Source organism: Petaurus breviceps, unplaced genomic scaffold (genome assembly GCF_028583685.1).
Source record: "Petaurus breviceps papuanus isolate PSGF00001 unplaced genomic scaffold, PetGlider_PUasm1.0 164, whole genome shotgun sequence".
Classification (NCBI taxonomy): domain Eukaryota; kingdom Metazoa; phylum Chordata; class Mammalia; order Diprotodontia; family Petauridae; genus Petaurus; species Petaurus breviceps.
The window spans coordinates 11668464-11690098 of NW_027185735.1; the positions used below are offsets into that span (position 1 = coordinate 11668464).

The following is a 21635-nucleotide window of genomic DNA, read 5'->3' on the forward strand; positions in this document are numbered from 1 at the left end:
TACCTGGCCACCCCACTTTTATTTCTTTTTCAAGTGCATTTTGAGATATTAGGAACAACTTTAAAAATCAGATTAATGTTTAAACTATGCTTTCTATCTCTCAAATCTCCTACTTTAATTTGTTTTTCCAGTATGTTTTTGCTTTCTAGTGTGTTGATCTCTAATTTTCCACATTTCTATTTTTAAAAATTTAGTTAAGGTTTTCTGATTCACTGCTCCAATTTTTTTTTTTAAAGTTGCACACCCAATTCGTTGATCTACTCTTTCTATATTTTACCAATGAAAAGACTGTGCAATATATATATTCCCCTAAGGGCTGCTTTGGATGCAGCTAGGCATTCACAATATTTAGAGAGCTGACTTGGGAATCAGGAAGACCTGAGATAAAATCCTGCCTCAGACACTTCCTAATGTGTGAGACCCTGGACAAGTCACTTAATCTTTCTCAGCCTCAGTTTCCTCAACTGTAAAAAGGAGACAATAATATCACTTATGTCACAAGGGTTGTCGTGAAGATCAAATAAAATAACACATGTTAAGTGTTGCCAAATTTTAGAATGCTATATAACTACTAGCTAAAATTATTATCCCCTAAATCTTGGCATATTGTCTTTTTCTTTGATGAAATTACTTAGTCTTTCTAGGAATTGTTCTTTTGTCTATCAATTCTTTAGGATCAAATTATTTAGTCTTGAATTAATTTGAAACCTTTTTTCAAAGGTCCCTTATTGATTATAATTTTTATTACATCGTGGCTGCTAAAAATTTGCTAATTTCTGTTTTTCTTTGCTTATGAAATTTTTATGGTTTAGCACAAGGCCACATGTGGCCCTCAAGGGCAGAGGTTCCCCACCCCTGCTCTAGCACATGGTCAATTTTTGTAAAGGTAGAATAAATGGCTGAGAGTTATGTGCATTCTTTTCCACTCCAACTCTATTATATCTACCCTTCTAAAGTTCTGTTAAAGGCCTTTAACTTCTCCTGTTCAGTTTTCTGTTAGATCTGTCTGGGTCTAAGAGGGATATATTGAATTTTGCTATTTCTCCTTCCAATTTGATTAAATTTTCCTTTCAAAATATTTGTGTGAATCTCAAATAAACAAGCGTTTATTAAGCTCTTCCTATTTGGTAAGAACTGTGTTGAGCACAGGAGATACAAAAGAAAGGTCCTTAAAAATGACGCATGACTTTAAGAAGCTCAAAATCTAATGGGGGAGGGGCGGCTAGGTGGCACAGTGAGTAGAGTGCAGGCCCCGGAGTCAGGAGGACCTGAGTTAGGATCCGGCCTCAGACACTTAACACACACACACAAACACACACACACACACACACACACACACAATCTAGCTGTGTGACCTTGGGCAAGTTACTTAACCCCAATTACCCTCCAAAAAGCAAAAAAACAAAAACAAAATCTAATGGGGGAGACAACATGCAAATAGCCTAAGAAAAGACAACAAAGTATGTGTGCGCATATGTGTATGTACACATGTAAATAAAATCTAAAATTCTATACCACTATGTAAACTCATTAAATGGGTTTTTATCACCTATGCCCATCAATTATACTATTAAGCCTATATATACTATAAGCAGAATCTGGTCTTATAACACTTATAAGTGTTAATAAACTAAATCTCTACATAGCACGCTTTATTTACTTTTATTTGGTTGTTTAAAAATTTCTGGTTAAAGAGTAGGATGGCTTAATTCAATTTTTAATCTTTTTCAAGGAACATGATTGCATCAAAAAGAAGTATAACAAAATCAATGAGTCTTATAACCATAATGTCTATTAAAAAAAAAGTAACTGCTGAAATAGAGAAACAACAAAAACTGAGTGTTTAAACCTGTGACAATGGCATATACTTATATCTTAGCTTTTCGAAGAAAAAAAAACCTCTTTAATCTCCCTAAAAATCATGTAAAGCTATTTATTAACCTATAATCTCTAAATGTGACAACACACTAATAATCTGCAACTAATTTTTAAAAACAGAACTTCATTTCTAGTATAATTCTTTGCTTTAACGAAATAATAAAAACACATCAAACTAAAATGAGGAAATTAAGACTGCAAAGAGAAGCCAAATTTTGGTATTATTTTGTCAGAATATAATTTTGAAAATCTATAATTATACATTCAGCCTTGAAAATTCTTCAAGAAATACAAGAACTTTTAACCACACAACATTACTGACAAATTAAAATATATCATAAATACATACAGTTTATCTCTGATGCTGTTCGTTCAGCTCTGACATTCCTGTTTGTAGACCGAATAGTATGACGTACAACTGCATGGGGCTGTAAATGTAACAAAAAATAATCCAATTTCAACAACTCTTTTGTAATGTAAGTTCTCCAAAAACTTACTTAAAAACTATGAAAATCAAGTGTAAGTTAAATGAAAATTCAAAGAAAAAATATAATGACTATAGGGAATAATTTTGACAATTGTGTGATTGGTCAAAGGCTCACTAAAGATTAGACAACTTATAATCCTATTTTTAACATTTTATATTATTTCCTTTTGAAAAAGTCTTGCTCATTAATCCAGACTTCACAAGTATGATTTAAGAAATTTATGCAAATTCTTGATTATTTCTAGTCAGTGAGAAAACATGAAGACACTTGGTTTGAAAAAAATGGTGATTTTTTTTCTACTAAGGTCCAATGATGACTTAAAATAAACCAACAATTATTAAACACTTAATTTTTAAAGAAAAATAAAATATAAATTATCAAAAGACAATTACATATAATTTTAAAAGTTAAATTCTATAATATGTAAAGAAGGGAAATGAATGGAAAAATAAAAAGAGAAAGACTTGGAAAGGAAGAAAAAGAATGAGAATTTTTAAAAAGATGAGAGGGTGACATGTAGACTGTGGAAATGGGGAATATTGTTACTACCGATTTTAAATCATGTTGTAGTTTTCACAACCATAGGTGTTTATATGTACACATTTACAAACCTACACATTTATCCTGAAGTCTGGGTGAAAATAAGCTGAGGACCAGATATGTCTCACTCTGATCAAGACTTTAAAGGCAATGTACTTATAAATCAAATCTGTCTTACTATAATATTTTCCAGAAATATTAAGCACATTGTTAAGTCTGATCAAATAAAATTGCTTATGAAAATAATGGGAGTACAACGGAAACAATTTATCTTGAAGACTAAACATAAAATTATTTGTGCTTAAAAAATTTTGCAAATTGGAGAAACAAGAAAATATCATTCCTGATTTTCCATCATCAATTTTTCTGAGATGTGTTCTGAGTGCATTTGCCATTGGCAAACACTTTCGTTCTCTTGGTTAACAGCAATGTTTGTAAACTTAAAAAAAACAAACAACCGTTAAACTGATAATTTCTTAAACAGATACAACAAAGTAAATGTTAGCAAATTCTCAACTGAACTGTTGGCTAAGGATAGAAACTGCAGTTTTGGGAGAAGGTTTTGGCCAGAATAACATGTTTTATGGATCAAATTTTTTCTGAGGGAAAGAGAAAGGCTATATAGGGACATATGAGCACAGAGACTGCACACTTCATGACCTATGCCTAATTTTAATTTCTTAATGACTTTACCTTTAATGACCTAACTAGGGATCTAGATTATAAAACATTAACCTGGGGATAAAGAGAGCAGTAAAAGGAACAGAAGAGAAAAGGCAAGATTTGCTATCATCAGCAAATACAGTTAGGGCAAGTGTTGATTTTATAAGGCTAATCATTTTTGTGAGCCAAAAATTTTTAACAATAGTTTAAATTATATGACATAGGCTATTAATTATATCTTTATATGTATTTATTCTCCAATGAGAGTAATAAATGTTTCCTCACCTCAAAATCATCATCATCTCCTTCAATATAATGTGCATGGTTGTCTGGATTATTTACTTTGTCCAACAATTCAACTGCTAGTGCCCTTGAGAGACCAGGCTGTCCTACAAAACTATGCTTGATAAAAAACAAAAACAAAAACACAAAAATATATTCTGAGATTAAAATTTTATATATATATATATATATCACCTATAAAATTCTTTATTTTACTTTTCTCATTCAGGAAATGGTATAAGACCAAATAAATGAGCAGTTACTATGCAAATCAACTTTTAAAAGTATTGAATTACATGTCATTTGTATACAATTTACTTATAGCAATGAAGTCCATAGTTGAAAGAGTTTGTTTTGCAAAACTGATTGGCCCAATTATGAATTAAAGGCAAAAATTTGGCTATGAGTAGTACTATATATATATATTTTGGCCTTTTTTTGGAGGGGAGGGCAATTGGGGTTGTGACTTGCCCAAGGTCACACAGCTAAGTGTGTTTGTGTGTGTGTGTGTGTGTGTGTGTGTGTGTGTGAGTGCGTGTGTCTGAGGCCAGATCTGAACCCAGGTCCTCCTGACTCCAGGGCTGGTGCTCTATTTACTGCGCCACCTAGCCGCCCTGATTAGTACTATATTTTAAGACACTGGCCAATGACCTCACAAATGTTATATATATATTGGGTTGGTGGACAAAAGTCTAAGTGGTTTGGTGCTGAACTGAACTTATCGACTACTAAAAAATCAACTCAAAGTATATATCAGTAAAGAAAATTATCTGCATATGCAAAAGTCAAAATATTTAAACTATTAAAAAAATTTAAATAAAATTTTATCAAAACATTTTTTTCTTTGGGTGCCTGTAAATTCTGGCATTGATTTTTAATACGGACATCGTTGTTTATGCTTATTGACTTGTGCTATTTTATTCTTATATGAGAAAAATATTAGGTTCCTCTTCTAGGAATAACCATTATAAAAGAAAAACTGATTCAATTCAATTCAAAGGAGAAAGGCATTTGTTCTAATGAGACTTCAAAATCTTGTTTGAAATTACACACAAATATGTAATTAAACACTTACAGTTAGAAGTCTTTCAGCTGTTGGCCTCTTTTTTGGATTTTTGGTTAATGCTATTTTGACAAAATTATGGAATGTTGATGACCTTTAGATAAAAAAAAGAAACATGTTAGAGACATGTTTCATTAGTTTTAGTTTTATAACATTACTGGCATTTCTCTGTAAATGCAATTTATAAAGTCTGGTAAGTATCAACATATATGTTTGAGACCACTCAGAACCACAAGGCTACAAAATTTACACAAAAGTTCAATTTTTGTTTTATTTAGTTGAAAACATCTAAGCCACTATCCTTAAACAAGGATTAGACAATATTTGTTGTAACAATGCGATTACTAAGAATCAAACATTTTGATAAGTGGCAGGGGAAAGTTGGACAATTAAGAATGCAAAGTTCTTTATTTTGTAATAAAAACATCATTCAGAAAGCAGAATTTCTTTTTCATATTGCCTAGTCTATGAAGGCATAGCTATGAGGACACCCCACATAGTCCTAGAGGATACTTGCACCCTATTAGGAAAAGAAGAAGCAAAGAAGACAAGTTAGGACCAAGAGTGATGTTGGTAATGGAAGGAGCTTTCTTATCACCTGCAGGTTCCTTGGGCTAGAAAGTGGCAGCAGTGTGCTGTAATGGAAAGAACACTGATTTTGGTATCAAAGAACCTAGATTGATTCTGATGTTGCTACTTATTACTTGTGTGAAGCCACAACTTCTCTGAACCTATTTCCTTATCTCTACAATGAGATTAGACTATATGATCTCTGAGGATACTGCCAGCTCTAAATTCTGTGACTGTAGGCCACTTGAAAAGGTCTGTATGACAAAAGGTGGCATTTTTGCCACTACAATTATACCTGTTAGGTTTTAGGAGAGTTCCAGAAGGGGCAATTGGTCACTTGAGAGATAGGCAATGACTTTCTCCTATAAACCACCATAATTCATCAAAGGTACTAACAAGGTACGTCTTTGACTTCTGAGTGTCAACTGACTTAAGTACCTTGAAATAGAGGCACTGAAGAAAAACAAAGATTATCTAGTGGCTACAGAAGATTCTTAAGGAAGTAGTGAGTTGTGGGGACTGTTTGTAATACAATTTCTTCACAGATAAATTCACTTTCTAAAGTGAAAACAAAATTCCAATCAAAGTCAACAAAAGTGAGAGTAATGTAGCAAATTTGCTTGAATTGACAGTAAATTCAAGGTAGTGATTATTTCATGGAGCAGACACAACAAATGAAATCAAACTTGAATTGGCAGATGTTTGTTTAATCTCTATGACAGAGTGATTTGCTCCTATCTGTCAGTTGGCACAGGGTGCTTGTTTCAATTTGAAAGTGAAGTTTATAAATCTGAAATTAAACTATCTTTGAGTGAAACTTTTAAAAACTACTAATTATAGTAGTCATATCGGTTACATTTCTCAGTGTCACCACCACCACCACCACCACCACCACCACCACCACCACCACCATTCAGGTTCCCCATGTACGCTAAGTTCTCCCTATTTTAAAACCAGTTTACATATCAAATTTATTCAGATCATAAGAATACTTAACTTCTGAATTAAGGCTTGTATAATTCTTAACTCATGCTGACAGGACATCAAATGAGTTAGTAATACTACTATTATTAATATGGCTTATCTATAAACTTCCAAGTTTTCTGATTTTTGAAGGGTATCATCTAAGGTATAACTTAATTTGAACTAGATATTTAGCAACTGAACAGTAGACCACATCCATAGTTGAATTCATCAGTGAACCTTAACATCCCATAATACTTGAGATTCAAAAATCATTCACTGTAAAATGTGATGGGGTAAACATTCTCTCCTCAAAAAAATTTTTTTTAATTAAATAAACCACAACAGAGTACCTTCAGTAATGGAAAAGTAGTATTTTATTGAAGAGAATTACATTTATGCTATCTAGTGACCTTGTTTCCAAACTATCTTTTATTAAATTGTTTTGTACAATTATTTCTATTCATTCTGTATATACTAGTGCATGTACTCATCTGCCTGCAAGATGTAGGTTCTCTGAGAGGAGGGAGACTGTATCATTTTGTACTCAATTGTCAAAATGGCTTTTCTAATTGCAGGTTCAACCACGTCACCCCTCTGCTCCAGTGAATCACTATCACCTCTAGGATCAAAGATAGATTCTCTGTCAAATAAAGCCCTTCATAACATGCCCTCTATATATACATCTTTCCAATCTTCTTATGCCTCCCATGTACTCTGTGATACAGTGATACTGGCTTCCTTCCTTTTTCTTGAACAATATACTCCATCTCTCAATTTTGGGCCAAATTTCATTGTCTGTCTCCAATGAGACAATGCTCTCACTCTTCATTTCCACTTCTTAGCTTCAAGTCCCAGATAAAATCCTACTTTTTAGAGAAAGCTTTTCCCAATCCCTGTTAATGGTAGTGCCTTTCCTCTGTTGATTATTCTGAAAATTTATCCTATATAAATATAGGATGTATGTGTGTGTATAAAACTGGTTTATACATAAGTTGTTTGCATATTACCTTCCCTATTAGACTGTGAACATCTTAAGAGCAGGGACCTTCATGTCTCCAGTGCTTAGCACAGCACCTGGTACATATAGTAGACAGTTAATAAATGCTTGTTGATTGATCCATAGTATGGAAAATTCAGGAATTTAAGGTAAAAATGCTTACTTTTATTTCAATTCCTTGCTTTAATTCTTTCCTTTGTTTTTGTAAACCAAGCCCTCTCCAATCCCCCAACAAAACACAGATTATAAAGTTATCTAAGATTATTAGGTAGGCTTTTTTACAATATTTAACAGATTTATGGCAACACTGAAGTAAATTAAAAAAAAAACTATGAAAATGTGTTGGACTTAAGAGTCAGGAAGACCCAAATTCAAATTCTGCCTCAGAAACTTATGAGCTGTGAGACTCTGGATATGTCCCTGAACTTCTATCTGCCTCAGTCTGCTCATCTATAAATAGTGATAATAAAAGCACGTTCTTTCCAGGATTATTGTGAGGATAAAATGAGATAACATTTGTAAAGCCCTTTGCAGACCTTAAAGCACTAGCTATAAATGCTAGCTATTATGATGATGAACAAAAATCTTATTAAATAGCCATTCCTTTAAATTTAGGGAAGAGTTAGGGTACATGTAAGATAAGCACTTGAAATTTTAAAAAATAAATAACAATTTAATTACTGAATTTTTTCATTTCTGCAGTATTTTAAAAGAGAATATCTTTTTGTGATGGAAATCTACACAACTGGTTTGAAAGGGAAATTCACTGGAGTAGCTGAAACTAGTCTAAATAAAGATAATTATAATTTAAGTAGTGGAAATACTGAAAAACAAAGTTTTTTTTAACATAAAATCTAAAAAATAAGGATCCACTATGTCCTATCATTGAAATCCTCAAATATCTTTAAGCACTGTAACTAATGAAAAAGAAGACTAGTGTTTGCTTTGTAACTGTAGGCAGCGTGCAACCCAACAATCTGAATCTGTATTTTGGAAGTGGACATGCAGGATGTCAAGATGAAAAATTTTCCAAAAAGAATCAAGGGTTAAGCAAATCAACTTTTTAAAAAGCTATAATATCATAGCACTACATCTATATCCCAAAAAAGATTTAGTCTTTTAAAAAGGACCTATATGTACAAAATTTACAGCAGTTCTTTTGGTGGTGGCAAAGAATTAGAGATTGAGGGAATGCCCATCAGTTGGGGAATAGCTGAATAAGTTGTGGTATATGATTGTGATGGAATACTACTGTGCTATAAGAAATGATGAGTAGGATGCTTTCAGAAAAGCCTGGAAAGACTTACATGAACTGATGCAAAATGAAGTGAGCAGAATCTGGAGAACATTGTACACAGTAACAGCATGATGATCAACTGTGAATGACTTAGCTATTCTCAGCAATGAAATGATCCAAGACAATAAGGACTCAAGATAAAAAATGCTATCCATGGCCAGATAAATGAACTGAAGGAATCAGAATGTGGATTGAAGTATACTTTTGGGGAGGGGGAGAGAATGGGGTTTTATCTGTTTTCTTTCACAACATGGCTAATATGGAAATATGTTTTGCAAGACCCACACACGTATTATCCGTATCAAAGTGCCTGCTTTCTAAATGAGGGGAGAGAATTTGGGATTCAAAAATTTTTTAAATGCATGTTAAAAATTGTTTTCACATGTAATCAGAAAAAAATGAAATATTAAAAAGTTATGTCTGTGACATCAAAAGTTACTTGCATCATATAAAGTTGCCTTACAGAATCATTAAGTATTAAAAAAAAAACACCCTCAATTGATAAGAGAGATATGCCACAGATGGCACTGTACAACTCTGGGACTTTCATTAGGGGTCCAAGAAGAGTGATCTTTTCTAACCCTAAAGTATGGCGATTGCTCCTACATAGCAGCTAGAGTAGAAACTCAGCTAAGCGAGCTTGAATCTGGATCTATGGCTGTGTCTTCAACGTTGTTTCTTCTTTTTGATCAGAGACAACCAGATGCTGATCCCAAAATGACTGTAGCATCCCTGGAGGCAGTCTTATGAGTCAGAAAGGCTGAGATATCCTGGGTTCTCATTTGGTGCTGCCTGAACCCCAGAATGGGCCCCTTCTATATCTACTATTGGAGGACAAACCCAAGATTTGGCCTGAAAGACATGGACTTAGCAAGATAATTAGTATAGTGCTGAGGTGAAAAGTAAAATGTCTGCTTAATAATCCTACAAACTGCATCATGTTTTAATGTTTTAAGTTTTAACCCCCTATGATAATATCACAGTAGTAAAGTAACTATTGCTGTATGTTTTTCTATTAATGTGCCTTTGTGAGTCTGGGTATATTAAGCATTTCTTTTGTATAATAGAAACAAACAGCTTTCCTATAACTGATCTACATTGTAGGTTAGGTACCCTTCTACTTGCCATTTTGAGGAAGCTCTAAATATGAGCCAAAATCTAAACATAAGCAGATAATTTCTCCTGGAATTGTGGAGTGAGTGTGGAAAGAGAGGAAGAAGAAGAGGGAGAGGGAGGGACAGTGGAGAGAGGAAGAAGGAGTGAGGCAGAGAGAGAGAGGGAGACAGAGAGGTAGACGGAGGGGGAGAGAGAAGGGAGGAGAGAGGGAGAGAGGTGAGGGAGAGGGAGGGTAAGATGAAGAGCAGGAAAGGGAAGGCGGAAGGAAGGAAGGGAGAGAGAAGGAGAGAGAGAGAGAGAAAGGAGACGGAGAGGGAGACAGAGACAGAGAGGGTGTTGTACCTGGCTATGTGGTTTTCCCATCTCCCAACCTCAGCCCTCCCTCAGGGAAGTGAGCAGACTGCCAGGTCAGTTCCACCCTCCTCCACCGAACTCTGCCACCCCCACAGAGGTAGGTGGGCTTTCAGGTCAGGGAGACTTGGCTCGGCGGCAGGAATTTCAAGGTGTGTACTGACCAATCACTGTTCTTGGCCTCTGCAAGTTTCTGCTTTCATAATACCCAACCGTTTACAACATGGTATCCCTTTAAAAGCCGACACATTGTCCATGCAGACTCACTGTTCAATTTGGGCCTGATCCCGAACAGTCTTGCAGCAAATAAAATCTACTTCCAAATTTTACTCTCGGGGGTCTCTTGTCCCCGTCCTTTTGGCACGACAAGGGAAGGAGAGTTCCCCTGTTTTAGAAAGACAAACTCCCCAAGGACTGTCACCTGGTACATGGATCCTGAGCTGAGAGGGGCCCATAGTGGAGGAGAAAGCAAATAAGTTCCTCAGAACATTAGGTCCAGGCAGTATTGTGAATGCTTAATTTGTAATAGATAATGAAAATGAAGCAAATTCATTCATTAATTAATTTAAATTAATTAACCAATGAAAAGTCCTTAAATTCACACTCTGACCCAGAAAGACAAAATGACTGCACTTAGGGCTATAAATAATTCAATAATCCACCCACCCCACACCCTCCTCCAAAAAGAGTATTTCCCAATTAAAAAAAAAAACAACAAAACTGTCCTACAAATAAAACAGAAGACCAGGTTACAGAAGCAGCAGTCATTTTACCCATAAAGGCAAAAGTCCCTCCCATACATGGATGGACAGATGCCCATTTGCCTTAGATATACGAGATATGCTTTGTCTTACTCTAGCTGAAGAACCATTAACAGACTATTTTGTGACAGCACATTTAAATAGCCATCAGAACCTGTGAAAAACTTATGACATTTTATATTTGGGTAAATAAAGAGTTCTCTAGCTCCTTTAACTTAGCATTACAGATTGTACTAACTTTTCTAACAACTTTGTATGAAACAGAATTTTCTTCTATACCTACTATAAACACAATATATCAATCTTGATTGTGGTTGAAAAAGAATGACATCACATTTGATAATTTACACTGAGAAACAAGTCCACTCAAAATAATTTTGGATTTAACTATCAGGAAGGGCTATTATTTTACTTTTTAAAAACTAATAACAAAATATTTAAGATACTATAATTTTATTTAAATGCAATTCTTGGAAGTTTCAAATGATTATCTGCAACTATTCTTGAGTTACTTCAATTTTTAAGAAGTTTCCCCTTTAGGGGCGGCCAGGTGGCGCAGTGAGTAAGAGCACTGGCCCCAGCGTCAGGAGACCCAGGATCAGTTCCAGCCTTAGATACTTGGCACCCACACAAAATAATTGGCAGTGTAACCTTGAGCAAGTTACTTAACCCCAATTGCTTTAAAAAAAATTTAAAAAGAAGTTTCCCCTTTAAAAAAAATCAGATTATACTATATTTACCAAAATGAATGATGTTGAAAAATAGAACAGATATTAGGGCACTTTTAACTCCCTCATAAAGACTAACTTTGAGTTTACATACTTAACATTCCAATGTGACAATAGAGAACACTACACATCTGTGTCATAAACCTACTCTCACTGACTGGGATGTACAGCACTGTATTTGTCCTGAAATTTGACGTGCCATCACTGTCCTATACTGTCAGGTGAAGTGAATTTGACATGTCACTCTTGCCTCTGTTAACTATGATTTTGACCTTGCTTTCACTGTAAAAAAAATGGATGTATTTAACAGGAGATATACTAAATAATAAGCAATAATGTGTCTACTGTTTCACACCTCCTCTGAGAGAGGACTCTCTCCACAATCCCTTTCTAGGACTCAATTTCTTTAGCTATAGGACAAAGAAGTTAGGGATGTATCTAAGGTTCCATCTATCCAAAAAAAGTATACAAATCTGTGTATTTTGACTTACCATTTTGTCTTTTCTTTTAGCTTTGGAGGTTGAAAATTGCTTTTTGACATTAAGAACAAAGCCCTGAAATGAAAAGTACAATTAAACAGCTTCATTAATGCATCCTCACTTTTATTAAAATATCCAAGATCTATGATAAAAATAGAGTGAATTTACTCAAGATAGATTAACTTATGAATTGCACAAATAGTAATACAAATACCAAGTTTATATTATACAAACAAGCTGGAGGCAAGATTAGACAAGAGAATCAATGGCCTTATAGAAATTACAAAGTTCTTTCAGTGACCTCAGGCTCCTCCTAGAAACAAAAGTCCATTTAAAAATATTCCCACGGTTTCAAGGTAAGGCAACAAGACACAGGAAAAGAAGAGTAACCAAAGAACAGGACAATGAGTATGAAAACAAAGGGTGAAGGAGGTGAACTGGCTGTTGCAACCAATAACCAGCAAAAAGACTGGAAAAGAACAGGAGTAAAAGCTGCCACCAGAGATAAAACAAGAAAAGAAGATGGGGCTAGTCCTGAGGCAAGGGCAAGAGGTGACATGTGGATGGTTGGGCCTCCTGGGCTTAGGGAACATCCCAATTAGAAGAGGGCAAAGATCTATCTAAGTACTGGGCTCATCAATGAAAGTATACATGATTATACCTAGATCAGCTAGGTGACTTCATCTGTCAATAGCTGGTATGGTCCACCATAAGCAATTTATAGTTTCTCCAGTTATTGAAATACAGTTATCTAAATTATTTCCATAAGAAATGTTTTGTGGTATTCCTCATATTCCCCCCAATATCTAATCTGTTGCCAGATCTTGTGAATTATATTTTCATGACATTTCTTGTATATGTCCTCTTCTCTCCCTTGACCCTGACAACACTCTGGTCCAGGTCCTCATCATCTCATACCTGGACTCATATTGGTTGGTTGGTCTTCCTGCCTCAAGTCTCTCCCCACCACTCAGCCCAACCTGAAGTCAACTGTCAAAATTACTTCTGACCATGTCATTATTCTAATTCAATAAATTCAAGTGGTTCCCTATTACCTCCAGAATCAAATATAAAATCCTGATTGGCTTTTAAAGCCTGGGCTCTTCCTACCTTCTCAAACCTTACTTCTCACCATATACTCTGTAATCGATGACACTAATCTTTGCTGTCCCTCAAACACTCATATCTCTGAAACCCAGGTTTCACTGGCTGTTCCCCATCCCTGCAATGTTCTCCTTCCTCATTTGTCTTTTGGCTTCTCTCAAGTGCCAGCTAAAATTTCACCTTCGATAAGGAGTCTTTCCCAGTTCTTCTTAATACCAGTGCCTGATCTCTGTGATTATCTCCAATTTATCCTACGTATATATTGTTTGCACATAATTTTTTTCTATGTTGTTTCTCCCATTAGATTGTGAGCTCCCTGATAACAGGAACTGGTTTTGCCTCTCTTCATTCTCAGCATTGAGCTCATTTACTGGAACATAGTAGGTACTTATTAAATGCTTGTTGACTTGTATTCATAGAGCTCTGATATGTTTCAATAGTCAGATATTAAGGAAAATTAATATTATGCTATATCATTTGATAATATTAATCTATAATATACTTTTTTCTCAAAACCCCCATCTCTTAATCTAGGTGTGGTTGAGCAATGTGACTGCTCCCAGCTCCCAAGGCAAATGCTCATAACTAGCTCAGTCCCACTCTTAAGTGGAACCCAGCAGTCCAGAAAACCAGCTGAAGCTCCTCTCCACAGGGGACAAGTCCACTGTCCTTGCTTTCTAATCAAGTTTAGAATGATCTGGTCTCCGATGTGGAAGCCAAAACCAAATAGAACGTGATTGTGATGGTTTTTCTCTAGCCAGGATTGCTAAAGGCAGCTGGGTCTCATGAGGCAGCTGGCATTAAGTATCAGAGAAGAGCATAATCGGCGACATCTGAAGGCCAGTCCCTTTCCCCTAGCTGCAGACTAAGCCTTTCACATGAGGATTAGTCCTGCCTCCTCCTCACTCCAAAGGTGAATAGGGTGGAGGTGAAAATTATTAACCCACCTCCTCCAAAAAATGTCCACCAATTGGGACTGCCTTGCCTCTTCCAAACAACGTATTTTCAGGCCAATCAGAAGGAAGACATACCCACTTTTAAGAGACCCTGCAAGCCCGACGTGGACCAGAAAGCCCTTTATTATTAGGTTTGGCACCTTATTAATAAACTTATCTCCTGTAGAGACCTGCCTCAGTTTACCCCTTTTGTTAAATTCTACTCATGACAGGAGCAGCCAGGTAGCACAGAGAGTAAGAGCACTGGCCCCAGTGTCAGGATGACCTGGGGATCGAATCCGGGCTCACATACTTAGCACCACACCCAGAAATAACTGGCCATGTAACCTTGAGCAAGTTACTTAACCACAATTGCTTTAAAAAAAAAATTCTACTCATAACAGTATCTAATTATTTTACACGTCTTATGGTTATTTTAAAACTAATTTCTTTTCTATCTCTTTATGCTGGATTATGTGTGAGACAGAAAAAGGCTTTTGATTTTTTTGTGGGTTTATTTTATATCCTGTTGCTTTACTGAAGTTATTAACTATTTTAATTCATTTTTAAGTTAATTTTATATATAGGTTCTCTAAGTAAGTCAGCATGTCATCTGCAAAAAAATTATAATTGTTTCCTCTTATTATTCCTTTAATGTTTTTTGTTATTGCTAAAAGCAAGTGTTTCTAGAAACACATAATAGTTATGACATAGACATATTTGACTTACCCCTAATTTACACATAGACATCTACATTTTCCATTAGAGATAATGCTATATCTTGGTGTTAGATAGTTTTGTCAAATTAAGGAACGGTACATTTATTCCTAAACTTTTTGATATTTTTAACACACAGGGTATTTTATTAAAAGCCTCTTCTGCATCTAATGATGTAATCATTTAACTTGTACTTAAAAAAAAAAGTTAACAGGGTCTATTATATTTATGAGTTTTTCTAATAGGAAGCTAAGTGGTGAAATGGATAGAGCATAAGATTAAAAGTTAGAAAGTCCTGAGTAAGATTCTCCCTCAGAAACCTACTAGTTCAGTAACCCCTAGGCAAATCGCTTAACCTTTCTATGCCTCAGTTTTCTCATCTGTTAACATGGATAATAGTAAGAGCACCTACTTTACAGGGTTATTATGAGGGTCAAATGAGAAAATATACGTAGAGCACTTTACAAACCTTCAAATGCCATATAAATGCGATAAATAAAACAGAAAAATAATGGACTAACCTTGTATTCCTGGTACAAATTCAGTTTGTCCATAGTGTATAATATTCTTCACCTTATCATCCTCACTTTGCTAATATTTTGTTCAATATTTCTACATTGAAATAATTTTCTTTATTATTCCTGGTTTTGATGATTATCTCATAACTGACTAAAAGATGTAGAGAATATAAGATCCTGCTATATATTTGTTTATTTATTATATAAAAGTATTGTCTCAGGTAGATGGCCAGACTGTACCACTATTACCTCCCCAGATATACCAGGACAAAGAAGGAAGGCCTCTAGCACAAAGGGGTGGACCACTTGTAGGTAAACATTTATGGAGACATTGATGAGAACTGTAGAAGATGGGCAGATGAGTATGGACTGTGATCTGCTGCCCCTGAAGTAATAAAACCACAGATCGAATTAATATTGAAGAATTTGGGGGGGATCTCTTCCTTTTTATAAAACAATTTATGCAAAATTATAATTGCTATTTGAATATTTGATAGAATTCACTTTTAAATTCATCTGGTTCTGGATTTTTATCTTTTGGAGTTCCTTTATGGCATATTCAATTTCTTTTTCTGAGACTTTCAATTTTCTACTTCTAATATTATTAAACTTGGCATTTACATTTGTGTAAATAAACATCTTTTTCATTTAAATTATTGATTTTATTGCCATTTAGTTGAGATAGCTAGGTAACACACTGTATAGAACACTAGACCTGGGAGTCAGAAAGACCCAATTCCTGCCTCAGACAGCCTACAAGTTACTTCACCTCAGGCTATCATTATTTAACTCATGTGTTAAATAAAAGTAAGAGCATCTACTTCACAGGGAAATATTATAGCACTAAATAAATGCTAGCTTTCACCATCATTATTTTCCTATAACTTCTTTTATTTTATCATTTGTTATGAATTCTTTTTTATTTTTGATTATTTTTTTTCTTTTTTACCAGATTAGTTAAGTTTAATTATATTTAAGCTTATTTTGAAAAATCAGCTCCTAGGTTTATTTAACAGTTCATTTTTTTGTTTTTTATTTTATCTTTTCTTTAATTTTCAGAATGTTTTTGTTTTTGATTGAGGTTTTTTAACTCGTTGCGTGCATTTTAATTTTTTTCCAGTACCATTTCCAATTCACTATTATGTTATTTCTCTCGCTGATGAAAACATTTAGTAAAATTTCTTCTAAGGACCACTTTTGCCTGCATCCTAAAAGTTTTTCATATTCTTTCTCATTCTTTTTTTAATTTAAAATTTATTATTATTCTGAACTTGACAAACATCAAGAAACATAAGCACTTCCATATACAAAAGAGAAAATGAAGACTGAATTGTGGATGAATTTATAAATCTTTATCACATACAATTTGCATTTCTTTTTAAAGAATAATATAATTTCAACACCTAAGCTTCAAAGCTGTCTTGCTCTTTTGTACCTTAACATCCCGTGTTTTCCTCTTTGCATTAAAAAAAATGGTTCAATTTTTCTTTCTCTTTTGTCCTTTCTTTCTTTGAGCAATACCACTGCTAATACACCTCTTCCTCCCAAATCTCCCTCAATTTAAAAACAAAAGAAAAAAACCCACCTTGTGTTAAATAAGAATAGCCAAGAAAAAACCCCACACATATGGCCACATCAGAAAATGTCTATTTCCTCTCTGTTAGGCAATAGCATGCTTCATTATGGGTTCTCTACAGTAGTGGTTGGTCAAAGTTTTGATCAGAGTCAAATCTTTGAAAGTTCTTTTCAAAAAAAGTGTTATGGTTATTATGTAAATTGTTCTTATGGTTTTCCTAACTTCACTCTTTATTATGTTCATATTTCATATAAGATTTTCCATTTCATACAAGATTTCTCTGAATACATCCCTTCTGAAATTTCTTGGCCCAATAATATGCCATTGCATTCATAATTTGTTTAGTCATCCACAATTAAGGGGCAACCTCTTAAGTTTCCATTTCTTTGCTACAACAAAAAGTACTGCTAGAAATATTTTTTTTATATAATCATTTCCTCTTTATTTGATCTCTTTGGGGTATATACCCAGTAGTGTTATCAGTGGATCAATGGGTATTTTTTAAAAGCCTTGTATAAATAAGAATAACTGAGCAAAGAAAAAAAAATCCACATATTGGTCATGTCAAAAAATCTTCTCTTCTATCAGTTTAGTACTTTTCTAGTTAATTTTAAATTGTCTTCCAGAACGGCTGGACCAATTCACAGTTCCACCAACAAACAAAATACTAATGTGTGCTTATTTTTCCACAATCCGTCAAACTGTCATTTTCCTTTTCAAAACAATCTTTGCCAATCTGATGAGCATGAGCTGAAACTTTAGAGACGTTTTAATCAGAATTTTTTACTACTAGTGATTTAAAGCATTTTTTTTTTTACATTTGCTGATAGCTTGAATTTCTTCCTTTAAGAACTGCCAGTTCATACCCTTTGACCTATTTGATCTATTAGAAAATGGCTCTGGTTTTTATATAAATCAATCAGATGTTCCCCTAGTCAGAGTGTTGGCTAGCTCCAGATCCACTTGCAGGAATTCATTCTCACTTCTCTGCCTTGGCTCTTCTCCATCCTCCCCAACACTCTATATTCTTCTGTTTAAGGTACCACCATCCTTCCAACCACCCAAGTTCACAACCTAATTGACATCTTTGACTCCTCAGCCTCAGTCAATCAACATATCCAATCAACTATCAAATATTGCCTTTTTTATCTCCACAAAATCTCTTACATCTATTGCCTTCTCTCCACTCACAGTTATCACCTCTTTCCTGGATTACTGTAACAGAATCCTAACTAATCTCATGGCACGAAATCTCTCCACTTTCTAATCCATCTTCCATAAATCTAGGGAAGTGATTTTTCTAAAGCATAATTCTGGTAATGTCACTCCCCTATTCAATGAGCTCCAGTGGCTCCCTATTGCCTCTAGGATCAAATGTAAATACTCTATCATTTAAAGCTCTTCACATTCAGACCTCAATCTACCCTTCTAACATCTTTACGTGTTCCCCCATCCCCACATTTTACAATCCAGCCAAAACGGATTTCTGCTGTTTCTTACACAAGACATCCCCATCCCCTGTCTCCGTGCCTTTGCAATGACTGTCCACCAGGCTCCTCACCTGTTCTTTAGTATCCCTCGTGTCCTTCAAAACCTAGCTCAAACTTAAAAAACTCAGACATTCTTAACCTTCTTGAACCCCCTTCAACAGATTGGTGAAACCTACAGGCTCTTCCTCAGAATAACGTTTTAAAATGCTTAAAATAAAATACACAGGATTACTAAAGAAACCAATTATATTAAACTACAGTTATAAAAACATTTTCTAAAACCAAGTTCATGGACCCCAGGTTATGAAGTCTTGTTCTTCATAAAGCCTTTCTTAGTGGTTTCCTCAAAATTACTTTGTATTTATTCTTTATATAATAATCTATTGCACACGTGTATATCTTCTTGACTGGCAGATTAAGCCATTTAAGTTTCTTTAATAACTGCAGGGACTGTTTCATTTTTATCCTTTTATCTCCAGTGCCTAGCAGACTTCCTGGCACACAGAAGGTGTTTAATAAATGCTTGACTTATTATTATAGTAAAAAAAGAATATAAAGAAATTAAATTCATTGACAACCCTAATTCTCTTCCTCCCAAATCCAAAACTCATTTTTGCAAATAGCTTCAATTTCTTCCCTAAGTCTCGTTTTTTCCAGATCAACACAACTGATATTTGGTTTTTACCTTCATATTTTCCCTGCTGACTCCCTAGGGAAAATCAATAGCAAAATGATCAATAAGGAAGAGAAAGGAAAAACAATTAAAGGGCTGGAAAAAATCAATATGCCAGATAATCATATCTAGAATATCTGAAAACCAGGGTGGCTAGGTGGCGCAGTGAATAGAGCACTGGCCCTGGAGTCAGGAGGACCTAAGTCAAAACCAGCCTCAGACACTTAAAACAAAAAAAACTAGCCATGTGACATTGGGCAAGCCACTTAACCCCAAATTGTCCTCCAAAAAGCAAAAAAAAAAAAAAAGAATATCTGAAAACTGTTTTTGTGATCAATTTTTTTCTACTTCCGAAGATACAGACAAAAGAAGGAAAAATGGGTTCACCTTCCAGAAAAAAAGTTTAAAATGTAAACGAAAATGTTCTTGGTAGCTGTTAAACCCTAGAAAATAGTTATCAAACTAAACGTTTTCTTTTTTTTTTTCCCAAACTGAACATTTTCTATCTTTATTTGTCTAGAGTGCTACAGATGTAAACATATCAGAAAGCAGGGCTTAAACTAGATTATTTCAAAATTTCTTTTACAGTTTTATTATCCTGTGATAAAGCTGGAAATAAAAGTTGAAATGTTCTAGTTAGCATTTCCAAAGAATCAAAGAATATCATTATCCCAAAAATGTGTTAACATTTTAATAACCTCATTGGATGAAGATCAAACATAGGAGGCTGAAGTTCTCCAAGTTCAATTGCTGTTATTCCTACTGCCCAAATATCACAAAGTTGGTTGTATCCACCATTCTTTTCCACTGCAGCAACTTCTGGAGCCATCCTGTAATATTTGTATATGTATGTATAAGTCCATATATAATTCAATATAGTATCATCAATGAAAAGAAATTTTCTATTTTTAAATAAACCTAATAACTGAAATCTGTCCCTTCTAGTTATATATAATACAGTTCTTAAAATGTTATAAAAGAAAATTAAAACAACTTCTGCAGTATAAAGTGGTTCTAAAGTAAAAAAGATTTTTTTCCCCTCTTCATGTAGTCTTTTAAAACAATGTTTTTCAAATTGGGGGAAGAGAACATGCAGTTAGAACTTTTACTGAGGCCACTCTGATAGGTGTATGTAACAATAATGGGAATTTTAAGATCTTCCCTGTCCCCTAATAAGCCTAAGGGAATTTGAAGACCTTTCCTGCTTTGAAAATATACTCTGCCCCCTAATAGGTTGAATGTAATCATATGGAACCTGTGTTGGGAGCAGTTTGCTGAAGGGTGGAGCAGAGCCCACAGGAAGCTGGGAGCCAGAGTTAGGGAGATTGGGAGGAGGAGAGCATGGGTCCCAGAGAGTCAGTCAAGTTTATGAGTAAAAATATTCATTTGTGGGAAGACCAAAGGATGCTGTGGCTCCCTGTGCTGTTATGGCTTATTAACTTCTTTGCTGCTACGATGGAATCATCTTACTGGTTTTGGGATTTGGTTTTCTGATGGCTGAATAAATGTTTAGCTTCTGTCGTCTCTATGGTGAGTCTGTTATATTTTGTGACTGAGCACCATGCAGGTATATTCATTGTGATTGTGGGCACTGTGAATATTACACTGGTGCTACAGAGTATCAACAAACAAGCTGTATAAAAAAGATAAACTGTTCCTCCTTCTTTCTGGATTTTTTACCCCTACATTGCCCTCTTATTCTTAAATATCAACAAAGCTTTAAGAGTTCTTTTTCACAGTATTACTGTTCTCTAAGGTGAACTGTGAGGTCCTAAGGAGTTCTAATATCTTGACTACCAGTCAGGGGAGCTCTACTCTCTAGTAGTATGACTTCTTCCATATTCTCTTACTCTACTCTTCTCCCCAGCACATGAATACTAGCAGGAGCTGACAGTTTTTAAACAAAAAAACAACACAATACTACTGCTTTCTAGGAAGTACTAAATCTCACTGATTATTCTGACCTTGTGTCTCATATACTGGTAGTTCCCACATTTCAGCTAGGCCCTTCTACATGTATAGCTATGTTGGTACAAAAATTAACAACATCATCAACAACAAATATTTACTGAGCACCTAGTACTTCAAAGCTCTGTGCTAGATGCTCAGGATCCAAAAAGACATAAAGGCAGGGGAAGAGAACACTACTGGAATAGTATTTTAATGGTCTAGTCATGAGATGAGGGCCTATACCAGGATGGTGGCAGTGGAAAGATTCAAGAAATAATAGCTCTCACACCTACATTCTCAGTGATGCTTGTAAATCAGGAAATCATCATATTGGGAAGAACAGGGCATTTAAAAACAATTCCCAAATGCATATATCAAGTCATAGCTTATAATGAAGCCAGAAAGGATATAAGTATTCTGACAATGTCAAATGATTTCTTTCCCTTCTAGATCAGGGGTTCTTAACCTTTTTGTATATCATGGACTTCTTTCA

At 34.8% G+C, this 21635-nt stretch overlaps 1 protein-coding gene across 1 annotated transcript in view; it reads right to left on the bottom strand.

Annotated features, from left to right (window-relative positions):
- Positions 1-21635, bottom strand: part of MAP4K5 (mitogen-activated protein kinase kinase kinase kinase 5) — a 171904-nt gene that overhangs the window by 61565 nt on the left and 88704 nt on the right. The window contains exons 10-14 of the mRNA XM_069082327.1: positions 19891-20022; positions 12192-12254; positions 4927-5008; positions 3855-3971; positions 2228-2306 (exon numbers count right to left, since the gene is read on the bottom strand). Coding sequence (XP_068938428.1) covers positions 2228-2306; positions 3855-3971; positions 4927-5008; positions 12192-12254; positions 19891-20022 — 473 coding nt within the window. The remainder of the gene's footprint in view (positions 1-2227; positions 2307-3854; positions 3972-4926; positions 5009-12191; positions 12255-19890; positions 20023-21635) is intronic.